This window comes from Lissotriton helveticus, chromosome 3_2 (assembly GCF_964261635.1).
Source record: "Lissotriton helveticus chromosome 3_2, aLisHel1.1, whole genome shotgun sequence".
Taxonomy (NCBI): Eukaryota; Metazoa; Chordata; class Amphibia; order Caudata; family Salamandridae; genus Lissotriton; species Lissotriton helveticus.
This window is the reverse complement of record NC_136062.1, coordinates 126,145,792-126,162,214: the sequence shown is the minus strand read 5'-3', so window position 1 is coordinate 126,162,214 and position 16,423 is coordinate 126,145,792. Positions and strand designations below refer to the sequence as shown.

At 43.7% G+C, this 16,423-nt stretch overlaps 1 protein-coding gene across 3 annotated transcripts in view; it reads right to left on the bottom strand.

Moving 5' to 3' along the window:
• MYZAP (myocardial zonula adherens protein) overlaps positions 1–16,423 on the bottom strand; it is a 465,570-nt gene that overhangs the window by 74,129 nt on the left and 375,018 nt on the right. For all 3 annotated transcript variants that reach the window (XM_078684913.1, XM_078684911.1, XM_078684912.1), the window contains exon 13: positions 5,016–5,116. In XM_078684913.1, the coding sequence (XP_078541039.1) occupies positions 5,016–5,116 (101 nt within the window). The remainder of the gene's footprint in view (positions 1–5,015; positions 5,117–16,423) is intronic.

Genomic DNA, 16,423 nt, shown 5'->3' with positions numbered 1-16,423 from the left:
ATTAGGAGTAGGACTCCTTAGGCAATTTTAAGAAGGCTCACTGTAAGGAGGTATTTCCCTGATTATGATGATCCACATCTACAGAAAGCCCTACCAGGGTGCCATCTTATTATTGTAAAATTTATATTTATTTTCACCAGTGAAAAATTGATACCTGGAAGTTCAACACCCACACTGGTGATGTTTAAAGGCACATTAACTATCGTTTTTCTGATGAGAATCTTTTTATTCAGCCGACTCACCTTTCTTTGCCTGCTCTCCATTTTCCTCTAGGGTCTTATTATGGTAAAGGCTAAATGATTCAAGTTGTCAAGTGTGTCGGGGGGTTTCTATTTTCTGTTCTAGCGCGGTGCAGTGATAGCACTGTACATTTTAATAGACAGGCAAGCCCATTAAAGTTCAATCTCTCCATATAGAAATCTGAATAATTACTCATGTTTACATACAGTATTTTCGGTCACCGTTTTATTAATTCAAAATCAGGGACTATTAATAGCCAACTCAATGGTACTCATTTTAGCAACTTCATATAGATGAAAGGCTGTCTGCCATGCAAGGACTGCAGGTTGCACACAGATCTCAGTAGTACATGCATAAATGAGCCTTGTACTGGCTATTCAGAATCTTCTCCCTCTTTAGGGAGGCCATGATGGGATATTGTTATGTCCCTGGCAGCAGCACCAGCACAGACAACAACCACCTAGCAATTGTATCATGGCATGACCCAACAGTATCAGCTTAAATGTTTAAGTACCAGTATTATAGAATGCACCAGGCAAGCAGAACGATACCTCCCCTAGTTCCTGCACCATCATTTCTACCAAACAAGAAGCACCCTGTACAGTCACCTCCAGTACTAGCAGCAGAGACGCCAGCACTGTGACATATTTCTTGCAGCAGCAATTTACAAACCCCACCACTTTAATCATCATGGCCTATACCCAGCAGCATCAACTTACCTTTTCACAGTCCCAGCACAAAGGCATGTTCCCAGCAGAAGCAGTTTCTTGGAAGCAGTATACATTTTGGCATGATCCTATTGGCACCAGCTTACTTGCACCCAGTACCAGCACCATTGCATGTAGTAGGCAAGAACCACCAGCTCCCAATTCCACCTTCAATGCCAGAATCATGATATGTTTCAGCAGGACCAAAAGTGGGTGATACCAAATCTTATTCTCAAAGGAGGAAAGTTATGTACTGAGGCATAAAATATAAGTCTCAGTAGCTAACACATTATTTTATCTACAATCAAAGTAGGTAGGTAGAACCCACTGTTCTTGTACTCAATTTCTCTGAAATGCCATTGTGTGACTTATTAGCACAGATTCACAATTGGTAACACAGTTAAAGCACTAGCTTTGGAGATAATAAGATGTCAATGAGCAATCGTCCCCGTATGAACTAATCGAAAAATAGAAACGGATACGAACAGAAGAAATACACATAATAAACCTTGTAGAAGTTGGTCAAATTGAGAGATACTTTCAAGTACAATTATAGCAAGGTTAATAAAATGAACAAATGAATATATACCTAAACATTCAGTCTGAAAAATGTACATTCATATTTCACATGTATAGCTATATTACATCACAAGTTTATTAATTGCACAACATTTTTGTGAAGGTTATGTATCAACATATATTTCGATATAAATACAGTTATGCAAGAATATCAGTTCTGAATGTATTAGAGCAGTGGCACTCTGAGCGTCATCAGGGGTTTTGCATGAACGATCTTCTAAATTAGCTCTTGAAGGGCAGGACCTTAATGGTAAGACAGTAGCTCTCTCTACACCCTATGGGGCAAGCGTTCAGTTTATTTCCTGTTGTGCCTGCTACAAGAAGTGCAGAAAGCCTATTACTGAAACCACCCAGATTTAATAAGGCGAAAACGTGCAAACGCTCCTTCTCAGGGATTGCTCCTAGGATTTGGAACGCACTACCCCCTGAAACCAGACTTACCAAGTCTACCGCAATGTTCAAAAAGGAAGTAAAGGCGATTCTCATGGAAAAATTCACGTGAGCTTCACTGAAGGACATGACTTTTATAGATGCAAATAGACAACATACATGACATTCGGCTCTCTCGGCCCGCACCTTTATCTGTATCCTATTTGGCACAACGTAGGATTCAGTCTTGATCTCCCTCTCTCATTGGTTGTATTTATGCACAATATGGACACGCATACTTGTATTTCGTACTGCGTTGTGTAACTCTCACTGCTTAATATATATTGATATTTTGTTTTTGTGTTGTATAATTTTCACTGCTTGTAAAGCACTCTGATACCCGCAAGGGTCTGGTTCGCGCTCTACAAAACTTTTCAAATAAATAAACTTTTCAAATATGTCTGCAGGCTAACTAAAACTTGGCCATATGGCGCGGGTCAGCATTTTATATTACCTTCATATCCCACTGTAGATTTACAGGATGACCGACAAAAGGGAGTTCAGAGAGGGCTGGTTAAGAAGTACCCCAGTAATGCTCCTCAACCGAGGAACTTCATCACAGCTCCACCCTTTTCTGCCCCTGGTAAACCACTAAAGTTATAAACACTAAACTAGGAGGTACTGCCACATCCAGCCCAGTTTATTGAAATGTTTGTGGTTTGTCACCTTCTAGAGGAGAATCATTAATGGGCTCCAGCTCTCTTGATGTGCTTTAGTGACAAGAGTGTCAGTAATAAGAGCGATAGTCAGATTACCTACTGTCTCTGCTTGCTGTATAGGTATCATCAGTGCACAGTGATCAGAACATAGTAATCTCAGCCTTTACTATTAAGGAGGGAAGGTCGGAGGAAATAAGCAAATGCCATGGCCCAGTAAAATGCTTCTCTTCATCGACAGCACACACACTCTATACTTGATCATCTACAACCCACTACAGTCCTAAAGGATAAGTTACATCGCTAATTGTGGATCCTAATCAGCTCGGAACATAAGGTACATGCTTCGCCTTATGAGCAGTCTCTCGTTATAGGAGAAAGAACAAAGGTTGAGAAGACCCATGGAAAGAAGCAACAAAAAACAGAATCATTACTAGGGGTGAGGAACCACTCGTTTTCTGATGTGATATTTGTGAATCCCTACTCTTGCTTAGAACACATAGGCCGGTGAAGAGAATGTAAAGCAAACATGTGTCTCTCCAAAAGCATGACAACACTAGGTGATGCACTGTATTTGGTGTAAAGAAGATGCATGTTAGAGAAAGGGAGGATCCTTAAAAATCTCAATGCATACCTAAGAATTGTAACATATTTCAGTCAAGAAAACAGAATGAACAAGATATTGCAAGAGTGATGATTAATAGTTATATTTTAATACCTGATTACCTGATATGCAAGCTACCAAAATAATAATATCGTAGTAATGGTTTTCACAGATTAACTCCTGAGAACAATGTGTAAAAGCAATGTATTGATTTAGGCCCTAAACATAAATTTCTCATGTACCCCTTTTCTTTGTACTAGTGTCGCTAACAAAACTGCAACTACGGATCGGACTTTCCTGCCCTGCTAACGTGCTTGAATTGAAGTCTGTTTTCCGGTAAAAAAAGTTCTAGCAGACTCATTCCAATTCTGCACATTATGAAATCATATGCATTTATGACCTGTTCCTTACCATATCATTCTCTTACAAAGGCCACTCCCTTAATTGAGATATGTTCATTACAAAACAACCAATGAAGGCCTGCAAAAACTGCACCATCAGACTATTTAGCCTCATCGATTACATTCCTATTGTACTTAACCATCGAAAATCGTCACAGACTATTGATGCAAAGACTTGTAGTGAACTACATCCTAGGAAACTACTACTGCCTACCACAGTTAACGGCTCGCAGATGCTGACAAATTCTAATCTGCACTGTTAGTTTGCAACACCGCCTTACCTAACAAAACCCAAATCTAATCTGACTCAAATAGCAACCATTTAGAAACTCCTGCAAAGCAGCATAGAAAATCTAGATGACCATTATCTGGAATAGCTCCATATTAGGCACTTATCTTCATTTGGCCATGTATTACACAAGATCATGTACAACATCCTGCCTGCAAGCATTCCTCAGTGGAACAATTCAAACACAACTTACTGACTCTTCACCAATCCTAGTTCCCTTAGGGTACATCACTGTTAAGTGAACTAAACCAAACTAAGTGAACTAAAATAATTCACTGATTTACCAAGCTCACCGGAGGCATCAGTAATTAAAAGCCTCAAATCCAAGACCCCAAAACGTTAATGGAATTATTCCTAACCTTGTGTTTGTTAACATTAGGACCCTTATAACTTGGCCAACAAGTGTGGACAAAAAATACAACAAGGACTTCTTTGCCCAGCTCTGCTTTCTGGAAATATTCAAATTTGTGGTGAGTGTCCCAATATCCCCCACATAAAGCTACTCTGTACTTCCAACTTCCTTTTAAAGTCACCACACTGATTCAATCCTTATATTTTCTTTTGGAGGAGACCAAGTGAAAACTTCAAAGTCCTCTATCCTGTAGTCAGATCCACCATTTTAATTTCTCTAGGCGCTCCATGTCAAAGATCTTTACTCAATAATTTCAGTATGGTAGCTAACGGTCTAAAATGAAAATCTGTTCAGGACTTCTATTGTGCCTAGTCAGGACCCCAGTCATTTGCCATCTGGAAAGGGCGCAGGAGTAAATACCTTTGTCATAATGCAAAAACATCTCTTGGCTCATGTTCATTGACTTAATCGGAGTACAGAAAATGTCCCATATGTGTGCAGAGGTGTCTTTTGGCATGAAAACAGCACACCTCAGTCAAATTTGTGTGACCAATTTTGGCTATAAAGGCATACTTTTTTTAAATTTAAAACCGTAGCCAGTGCTCTTAGGTACAGATTTAATTCTGCTCACTCTAATTTGCACTGCGACAGAGAGCGCAAGTTCTGCGCCAAATAATTCAGACTTCTTTAAACAATACAGACTAAATATGCAGTTGGAGTTTGCCAAAGTAATCAATTATAGCAGGATGTACGTCTACCTGGATGGAAAATCACAGGATATTCCAATGTCTCTGGTTTCCACTTCAGTCTTTGCCTGTGTTTCTTTTAAATAGTCCATTTTGTCCTGCAATTCTTTATTCTAAAAAGCAAAGATCGTAGGGCATGGTTAGTACAATCACATTCAATAAAATGACATACATTTTCAATCAGCATGTGATTTATGACCAGGTCCTGACCTATACAATGCCTAAAAATGCGATAACACAACGCATTATATATTGGATGGATCTTTAAATAGTACCAGTTTCATTAAAAACAGACCTCCACACAATCACAAATGCTGTATGCATGTGGGGCACATTCCCTGTAATGACTAAGCCGTCATTCTCCCTATTGGTTTCATAGGGCCAGATGTACAAAACTTTTGTGAATTGGTAAGCAGTCGCAAACTGGTAATTAAATACACAAAATGCATTGTAGGCGGCATGAGCTCATGATTAGCATCAGTTTGAGGGTCTTCAACTGCATAAGAATCCTTCGCAGCTTGTATGAGCGCAGTCATGATTGGATGAGGGCCAATAATCTGAAATGCAACTAGGATAAAATGGAAGTTCTGCTTGTTTGACCAAGCCCATACCTATTGGTAGGATTGTCAAGTGAGTGACCCCTGATTGGACAGAAGAGTGTGCACAGATTATATATGAGAAGATCGACCAGGCACAAAGCCAGACTGCTCTGGGCCCACGATCCTGGGAAGCAACAATGCCAGGCTATTAGGTAGAATTTTTGCAAAAATCTTTGTATCCGCATTAGTGATAAAGCCCTATAGGACGAGCAAGGACTTACCTGCTTAGGAAGAGCAATTAAAAGGGCTTGGTACATGGTGGGGCCAATATGGCAATCCCGTACCATCTCCTCAAACAGCTTGACCAGGTGCGGCACAAGTTTATTCTGGTGCTCTTTTTGGAAGGCCACCATAAGCCTACCTGTGCCCGGTGCCTTCCCACCCGGCATATCCTTCAGTGTGAGTGCCACTTCTGTGGGGCGGAGCGATGCCATAATTCGCTCCTTGTGCTCATTTGCAAGCCATTTCATGGTAATGTGGGAGAGGTAGTCCGTAATGGCCTGCTCATCGTATGCAATGTGTGCGGTGTATAGGTCTGAGCAGTAAAGGCGGAGGTCTGAGCAGACTCATGTAGAGGCCTTCCCAGCTCCTCCACGATAGTGAGTACTTAACTATCCTGATGGCACGGTTGATAGAGGGTTGCCGGCATGGCTCTGGCCTTGCTGTAAATCTGTGCTGTGGCATACTTGCCCAAGTGTGTGACCTCACTTTGCGCCCGCTCGTTATATCCTGTGAGTTTGACAGCACCCAGGAAGGTCCTCTCCTTTGTCTTCCCGTGTGCATGCTTCTGATGAGCCAGCTCGGTCTCCAAGCATGCTAGACGACCCCATAATAAGCGAAGTACTTCTGCATGCTTGTATATTGTGGCACCTTGTATATAAACATTAAATGCCTCCCATATAGTTGCAAATTTCTCCACTAATCCCACATTGGTTCGAAAAGATTCATCGATGGCTTGGGCCATCTCCTTATGGAACACAGCATCTGTCAAGGAGTACTGAGGAAACTGCCAAGAGAACACGTGAGAGCGCTGTCCCTGAAGCTCCAGAACCATCAGCACCAGGGGATAATCTGAATACGCATGTGGCAGATAATAGAATTGTCTAACTCTAGGCACCAAACTGCGCGATATAAACCAATAGTTAATTCTTGTGTGTATATCAGGCATGGAAGAATAATGTGTATTACCTGTGCCAACAATCCAGAGTCTGATGGAGACCCTTAACCACACTTTCACAGTGCGCGGTATATGTTTTTTCTCCGCTCATGTGGTGAGGTGGATAGTGTCACCATCAGGTCGTAATAACTTGAGGGCTCGGTTCTCCAAGTGATTAACTTGGAGAACAAATTATGTTAATATCTATGTCAAAAGAAGAGTTGCCATTTAGTTCCTGGGACTTCCAGGTTCGCTAGGCAATCAATCTTACTGAGAATAAGTTGCATGGCAGTCAAAATCTGCCGGAGTTTGCCCCCCAACTCTGGCTCTGGGGTATCCGGTCCCATTACCAGTGCCCCTGCACCATCATCACATTACCAAGGCGGCGTCCGCAGGCCGAACTGAAGTTTGGATTGAGTCCTTTCGGTCTTGGGCATGATGGCCAATGACGCTATAAACAGAGCAAGTGCCACTGTAGTGTCGGTGCAGCGTTGCGCTCCAGGGAGATCTCTGTTATCACCTGCAGCTTCCCAAGGCACCTCATCTGCAGATTCTTCCACTGGGGAGTCAATAATGCAAACTGCTCCTCAGCGCAGTCCCTAGGACATTGGTAACATACAGCTGCAACTCTACCCGGCTCAGGCCCCCGGACAGGTGATTGTACAACTGTCCTCAAGACCAGAAATCCAAGGCCATCCAGTTCAGGAGTTTAGATCCTGATAGTCAGGGCTAGGAGTTTAGCACTAAAGGGGCCGTCCTCCCTTGCAGGTTCCTCCCAGGCCCAGAGTATTATAGCAGGCCGCTGCAGGCCACAGCAGCCATCACACAGCAAGGTGGGCCATCACCAGTACATGGCGCACAGTAGAGGCCCCCCTACACACTGCCACCCCCATCCTTGCATCAAGTTAATCAAGAGATCAATGAAGCACAACCTCTGGGCCTACTCACTTGTGCTCAGTCCACGGCAGCAGGCTGCCCCAAGCAGCGCCGTCGCCAGGCACAAACAAACTCCCCAGAGCCTCCACTCAGTGTCCGGAGGCAGCATCAAATCCGCACAAGGATTGACCGCTCAGGGCCCGATTGTGATCCTCCTGCTGGCAGGCCACACACCATACAAAGTCCGTGGTCGCAGCTCCCCCAGGAGGGACGTGCCTCACCTCAACCATCTACAGGCAGGCTAAGGGTCAGGAAGCCACTGCCGGCCCAGCTAGAGCAGGTGTCTCCACAGGTCACAGCCCGGCACCACCAGCCCCAGAACAGGTACGCCCACCACCACACACCTCAGCAAACGATCAAGCACCAGTCCAGGATTCTCGTCCTCTAAAAGCGAGCTGCAGAATTTTTTCATGGAGGCCCCCCGCAAGTACCGGGCGTCCAATCGTAGGCAGGCACTAAGTCGGCAACAAGCGGTTACACGAGTCAGGCCCCGCAGCATACAGGACAGCACAGACACACGGTGTAGGATGGCAGAGAGCTTAACAGTTTTGGGCGCCCACCCCAGACCAAGATTTTGGCAGCTATCTGGGCACAGGAACCTTGGGCACATGAGGCAATGATTTAAGAGGCTTTAGTCAGAAATCTGGCAAAGGATGAGGTAGAATTCTAAAAGCAGCTGAAGGAGCAAGCCTAAGCGGCGGCCATCTTCAGACAAGGCAAGCTCCGCCCCCCTTGCAGCTAATGGTTAACTGCTATTGCGTTTCGATTGACATCACCCACTAAACTAGGCAAAGTGGTTCAAAAAACATCAGTCAACTTTAAGGTCTTTACTTTATTCCAAGCCCTAAAAATTGTGGGTACATTGCGGTGTTCCTGAGTGTATTCAATCCTTGTACGCCAGGAGAAAAATAAAATATCAAACAATGATCCGACCATGTGACCTCTAGAGTATCCCCAACCACTAGTTCAACATATGAAAAAATCTAATGCCAATATGCCCACGGGTTAATTGATGGAAGCTTAAATCTCAATCGATGATACAGCTAAGGGATCATCAGCATGCAGGTTGAAGGCTCACAATAGCATAAAATTGGCATATTGCAGGGTCTCATGTGGCAAGGCTTCAACTAGTGATTCAACAAACTACACTGTATATCCTGAGCTCGGTGTACAAGGGTTCCGAAAAAAGAGGACTTTCATGACAGAGATACAGAAACCTAGTGCATTCGCTCCTTTTAAATTTTCGAGTGTAAAAGTAGAACATTTGAGGTTCAATTTATATACAATTGCAAACCCCCTCCTCATTTGTCTTCTCTGTCCAAATGGATACAGGCATTATGTTTTAAAAGGCCAGCTGGATATCTGGAGTAAAATCCTGTCCATTCAGATTTCGGTTATACGTAGAAAAGACAGCTGGTTATCTTCCAGAAGACTACAAATGTGCAATGGCATGTTTATGGAAGAACCAAAGTTAATTACAGCTTATTTAATTTAGCTAGTCTTTCCTGAGAGATTAGGACTGCTGTCTGCCTCTCCCCCTCCCATCGGTAATCGTATAGTCAAACAGTAAAACTGCCGGGCAGGTGAAAGACACAGGTCCCATACAATTTAGTAGTCCAAGCACGTACACTTCATCTGGCACCTATTCCTTAAAAGCTCATCGGGTGAGTAATAATGCTGATCTTTCCGCTCTAGTGCTTGAGACGGCGACTGGCACAGACGGGCCTACTAACCTACTAATATTTAAGTGAAAACAATCAACCAATTTGTTGTTGGACCTGGCCCTTTTTGCAGGCTCTCCTCCATATTTATGTCTTCTGTTGCTGAACCCGTTTTTGTTGAAAAATGTTCCCGCCTTATCAGCAGTAAAGTGCCTGTGCTCTCTCACTAAACTATAGCCAGTGTCTAATCCAGGGTGGTGTGGAGTGCAAAAAAATGATGGATTTAGGCCCAGATCCTTGTACTGGGGTGAATGTATGACATTGTTCTACATTCTGTCCATCAACTGTGTTTTTTTGCAATTTTCACCCCGAGTGGGCTGGGTATGCTCAGACGTGAGTCCCAGGCTCTCCACACCACTGGAGTCAAGCTATCCAGGCTGATGAAGGCTGATAGCCAGAAACCGGTCCTTGGATGCTTGATTCCAGTCTGGGAAAGACATGGCTTGGTAGTTCGGACTGGACTGTTCCCATGAGGCACAGGGTCAGAGCTGATTTGCATATAGCCAGTGTCTAATCCAGGGTGGTGTGGAGTGCAAAAAAATGATGGATTTAGGCCCAGATCCTTGTACTGGGGTGAATGTATGACATTGTTCTACATTCTGTCCATCAACTGTGTTTTTTTGCAATTTTCACCCCGAGTGGGCTGGGTATGCTCAGACGTGAGTCCCAGGCTCTCCACACCACTGGAGTCAAGCTATCCAGGCTGATGAAGGCTGATAGCCAGAAACCGGTCCTTGGATGCTTGATTCCAGTCTGGGAAAGACATGGCTTGGTAGTTCGGACTGGACTGTTCCCCTGAGGCACAGGGTCAGAGCTGATTTGCATATAGCCAGTGTCTAATCCAGGGTGGTGTGGAGTGCAAAAAAATGATGGATTTAGGCCCAGATCCTTGTACTGGGGTGAATGTATGACATTGTTCTACATTCTGTCCATCAACTGTGTTTTTTTGCAATTTTCACCCCGAGTGGGCTGGGTATGCTCAGACGTGAGTCCCAGGCTCTTCACACCACTGGAGTCAAGCTATCCAGGCTGATGAAGGCTGATAGCCAGAAACCGGTCCTTGGATGCCTGATTCCAGTCTGGGAAAGACATGGCTTGGTAGTTCGGACTGGACTGTTCCCATGAGGCACAGGGTCAGAGCTGATTTGCATATAGCCAGTGTCTAATCCAGGGTGGTGTGGAGTGCAAAAAATTATGGATTTAGGCCCAGATCCTTGTACTGGGGTGAATGTATGACATTGTTCTACATTCTGTCCATCAACTGTGTTTTTTTTGCAATTTTCACCCCGAGTGGGCTGGGTATGCTCAGACGCGAGTCCCAGGCTCTCCACACCGCTGGAGTCAAGCTATCCAGGCTGATAGCCAGAAACCGGTCCTTGGATGCTTGATTCCAGTCTGGAAAAGACATGGCTTGGTAGTTCGGACTGGACTGTTCCCATGAGGCACAGGGTCAGAGCTGATTTGCATATAGCCAGTGTCTAATCCAGGGTGGTGTGGAGTGCAAAAAAATGATGGATTTAGGCCCAGATCCTTGTACTGGGGTGAATGTATGACATTGTTCTACATTCTGTCCATCAACTGTGTTTTTTTGCAATTTTCACCCCGAGTGGGCTGGGTATGCTCAGACGTGAGTCCCAGGCTCTCCACACCACTGGAGTCAAGCTATCCAGGCTGATGAAGGCTGATAGCCAGAAACCGGTCCTTGGATGCTTGATTCCAGTCTGGGAAAGACATGGCTTGGTAGTTCAGACTGGACTGTTCCCATGAGGCACAGGGTCCGAGCTGATTTGCATATAGCCAGTGTCTAATCCAGGGTGGTGTGGAGTGCAAAAAAATGATGGATTTAGGCCCAGATCCTTGTACTGGGGTGAATGTATGACATTGTTCTACATTCTGTCCATCAACTGTGTTTTTTTGCTCTCACTAAACCATGGCATAAATGGCAGCTGCTTGATTGGTACATTGAATTTACTTGTAAGTCCCTAGTAAATGGCACTAGGTGTTCCCAGGGTCTGTAAATTAAATGCTACTAGTGGGCAGCAGCACTCAGAGTGCCCCTCACTAAAGTAGCCTTTTCTTGAGCATGCCACTTCAGCCTGTAGTGGAGTTTGTAATTGTCATTTTGACCTGGCAAAATAAACCTTTTGCCAGGCATAAACTTTCTTTTTAATACTTATAAATCACCCCTAAGTTAGGCCCGAAAGGCTCATAGGGCAGGGTGCTTTGCATGTAAAAAGTAGGGTATGTGTACTTAAGTTTTACATGATCTGGCAGTGAAAACCTTTTTCCCTGCTCTAATGCCTATCTCTCCCATCGACTAACACTGGGTTACCTAATTACATTTGATAACTGCTAACTTTGGATTGTGAGCAGATAGAGATTTGCGGTGTATGCACAAATTAATTTTGATTTAAAATTCCCTTTAATGTTAAAGTAAGATTTTAAGTCACAATTGTTAAATTGCACTTTTAGAAAGTTGCCTTTCTTGTCCCAACCATGTATGTCTTCTTCCACTGTCCTGAGTCACTTGACTGTGAATGGCTCTGCGGTTGGGATTTGTATATTGCTTCCAGATAGTAAGACAAAGTGGGAAATAGTGTTGGCAAGATGGACCACACAGCAGGAAAAAAGAAAGGGCCTGTACCTTGCCCCCTTTAAACTTCAAAGGACTTTGCTTTGCGTCCTGCACACACAAAGGAATCTGACACCAGACCTGCCCTGCCTTTTTTCACCCCCAGTTTGGGGCCTTGACAGGGGAAGAAGGAGACCCTTCCAGAACCAAGACAGGGAATCTCTCCACACAAAAGTTGGTACCAGGTACAAATATTAGGCCTCCAGAGCCATTCTCCAAAACACTCCTGGACCTGTGGAAGTTATCGAAGGACTGCCTTGCTACCAGAGGATGACCCTCCTGCTTGAGGAACTGCCTTGCTGTCTGAGAAGAAAGATTGGACCTATTTACCTTTATCCCATAACCAGAATGACTCGGACGGTCTGTTGGCTGACCACTAGTGTGAGCTACAGGGACAGGTCAGGCTGCAGAGTGCTCCCTGCATCTGCCCCTCTAATCTTCTGCAACGTGCCTGGCTGAGCCCTGCTGGCCTCTGCGGGAGAGAATTCCTGATCCCCAAGAGGTGCCTGCCCAGGTCCAGGACCCTCAGTTGGCATCAGAGTGTACTCCTCTCAAAGGAAAGGTGAAAATCCGGACGTCTGGATTCTGCATGACAATGAATAGCCCAATGCGAAGTTATGGCGAGACCTGCCCTTTATGTCGACAGCAGTTGGGAGTGGGGAGTAGCAACGCAGGATCCACATTTCATGCTACAGCAACAACAGCTGGTGACGACCACCAACACGAAGCCACAGCAATGATCATCTACAATGTTTTATTGGTGCTTTGCACTACAACAATGACTATCCACGATGCCCTGCAGGCACTTCATACTACAGTGATGACCATCACAGATGCTTAGCCTCCTCCTTGTGGCCTTCTCCAATGCGAATGGAACACTTTGCGCCAGATTTTAACCCGTTTGCTGCTTCGAAAGTTCCGTGCGGTGCGGAACGTTCTATTAAATGGGCAGGGCCGCGCCGGCCAACGGACGTGCGCAGCACTATCGAGGTAGTGATCGTGACGGCTGTTGGCCGACAGAAGCAGCTAACGGGTTAAAGGGAACTTTTCAGCTGGACTAATCTAATATGGCCCCTGTACCTGACCTGCGCTCTATCACAGTCGGCCTAAACTTGTGACTTTTTCCTCAGTCTATTGCAACCTGATGGCGCTTTGCACTTATAGGGGCTATTTTCACTATAAACTTTGAAGCTGAATATTTCCAGTTCTACTGATTGGATTTTTGTTGTTGTGGTATTATTTTATTTATTGAAATCTACTCTACTTGTCTATTTGGTTTGGGATTTTTCAGGGGTTGTGTACTTTATTACTGTTTGCGTAATGCATACTTACTTTACACATTACCTTTAGCACAGGTGAATTTAGTGCCTTTTATGGTTCACCCTAACAAGGATTGTATTCGTTGCCTGAGTGGGGCTTCCACGCCCCTCAACCAATAACTCGATTTTCTACAGTTGTCAATGCATTATTTTGGCTAAAACTAATATCAAAGTCACATACCGTATATAATACGAGATGCAAATAAGTGGGTCCGTTTATATCATGCGTGTGTGTTCAATACTGCAATGGAATCCAACTACTCTTATTACAAAGACATACCATTTTGGCAGGCCTGTAGTTCAACTGCTTGCAGGGTGTCCAGGAAAAAAAAGAGATCTAATTTTTAGGGCGGGACTGAACACAATGGCTTTTGTTTAAATCACTCCCAGCTTTTATAAGTTATATTGACATCCCTTGGCTCTTCACAGGAGTCAGATGTTACAGGAAACCTTCAACTGCCTCCCATACAGTTTGGCATTGACTGACACAACTTGTGACACAGTTCCTGGGAGACATAAACTATTGTGGCAGCAATCAGTTGCCTTTACTGTTGTCTTGCACTTTGCCAGTTTTATCACTTTTTTCTACATATGCGATAAACTGAGCACTGTCTTGACAAGTCACTTTAGGATTGTACATAGATGGAGCATAATAAGCATTGTTTGTACATATATCTGTATGTGATATTCTGTTGACTATGTTGTGCTAAGTAATTTTATTATCAAATACTGTTAAATATGTGCATCTGTGAATTGAGCAGAGCGTCATGCGAGAAACTTTATGGGCCGAACCAAAGATAATACACCCCAAAGTATGTTTTTAAGCGCCCCTATAGGACCCACTGTTTATCATACATTATGTTTCTTAGACCCCCTCGGGTTATAGAGTTAGCCCCATATTATTTCTCTCATCCTGCAGATGGCAGAAAAAGGGAAGAACTCTCAAGCTTAGTGACAGAAGAAAAGATGAGGGTTCGTGGTCGGACTAAAGCTGTTGAACTCGAGCGGCCGAGAGGAATGGGGGTTCCTGCTGTAGAGCCTGTAGGACTGTAGTAGTTGCACGGGGTCCGAGAATGGATTGTTAGCGCAAGTCCGAGTGTCATGATTGTTTTCCAGCACAGAAGGCATGGCGACAGACAAGAAGGTCAAAGAGGGTGAAGGTGATGGGAGATGGTTTAAGGTCAAAGAGTGGAAGCAAGCGTTAGGTGAGAAGCAATGTTGAGTTTAGGGCTATGCGTTGTAGGAAAAGTGAAGTGAGGATGTCTGGAGATGAAAGAGTGTAGTAAATTAGAGGTGAAGAGCTGTTTCATTTTCATAAAACGGGTCTTTGAATTCCCAAGAGGAAGACGACTTCGGCATTCTGAAAATTTCTGATGGTAAAGAAGTGATTTCCAAGGGGCAGCTTCACATTTCTGAGCAGTGCTTAATTTGAGCCAGTAGTTGCAGGTGGGACCCACAAGCACCTAATTTTTGGGCACCATCACATACTTTTCCTCATTAGATTTTGAGAAAGAGAGAAAAACACAAAAGGGGGAAAGACAGAAAATAAAGACGGAAAGAAGTGACAAAAAGAGAATGCAAGTACGAAAAAGGACACACAAGGAGAGAGTTTGAGAGTCAGGGAGTGTCTGAGGATGGATTCAAGATGCATGATGGGAATTTAGACTATAAGTCCTTAGTATTCCGCACTGGTGGCAGCAAAGTAAAAATGTTATATAACAAATAAAGCATTGTCTGATAGTGTTACCTTGGATGCAGGAAGACGAGAATAGCGATAGTGACCGAAGGTAGCTTGATGGGTGTAGCGAGCGATGTGTTTGAGAATATTGGGCTGGAAGAGGGAGGAAGGAAGGGGATTTATAAATGGTAGAGGGCTGGTATTGTGCCTGCTGGTGCAGGAGGAGGTAGTTATGTTTCTAAGGAAGAGTGAGGCAGAGGGCGTGGAAGCTTCTTGTGAGTGGCTGAGGTACAGCCTATGATCGGAGCAGATCTTTAGGGCAGCGAAAGCAAGAGTGACAGCCGTATTATAATGGCGTTGTAAGAAGCCAGATGGAAAATAGGTACGACAGTAGTACCACAGTGGAGAATGCAGACTTTTATCAAGAAATACACAGTCGGGGTAGTGGGGAGTTGTACAACATGCAAGTGTAGAAGGGGAAACAATGAAATCAACAACATGCTATCTGAATAACGGACTGGTTGGGTGACAATGTATGTTGAGCAAAAACAATAACAATTGGTAAAAGGAATAAGGTGCATGAATGAACAGTGGTAGCAATGATAAAATCAATAATCAATGTAGCCGCTGGTAACGCACCCATGAAGCATAAAGAGGTAACATCACACTAACTTGGCGTGAATTCATATATCGAGAGATAATCATAAGGTCTAAGTATCATGAGGAGCGCTAACAATATCTTGTCATGCTGGTTCCCGTATCTCATGCCTCAAGAAGACTATAATGCCTTGGTGAAAAAAAGAACTACATTCATGCCATCTGAAGAAACAAAGCTGATGAACTACCAAGGATGCATGCTACATAATGGAACTGGAATCCTTGAAGAAAAAGAGAAACATAACTTGTAACAATAGACCATCCCAACATTGCATATTTCTATTTCTACGGTCTACAGCAGCAATTTTTTCACTATTTCCTACATTGGGGTGTGGAGGGGGTTACTGCTTTGCAGGTAAAAAAAAATAACAACAGGTTTAAAACATAAAGGATTATGTTGATGAGGTCACAAAGCAAACAATTAGATTAAGTTAGGTGTGAGGAGAGAAAATGGCAAGTGCAAATTAAGGTTGGGTGTGAAATGCAAAAGGAAGGACAAGCATTTACAATGCAATAGGTCTCGCATTAGGAAAGTTTGAGCTATTGGTATTGTAAATGACACATTTTTTATTTATGTGCTGGTTTTGAAAATAGCGAAATTAATAGATTTGTCATTTACAATGCCAATAGTTTTAACTTTCGCAAATGTGACACCTATAGCATTTGTAACGCAATATGTGTTGTTTTTACATGACTTAGATTTATTGATATTACAAATAACA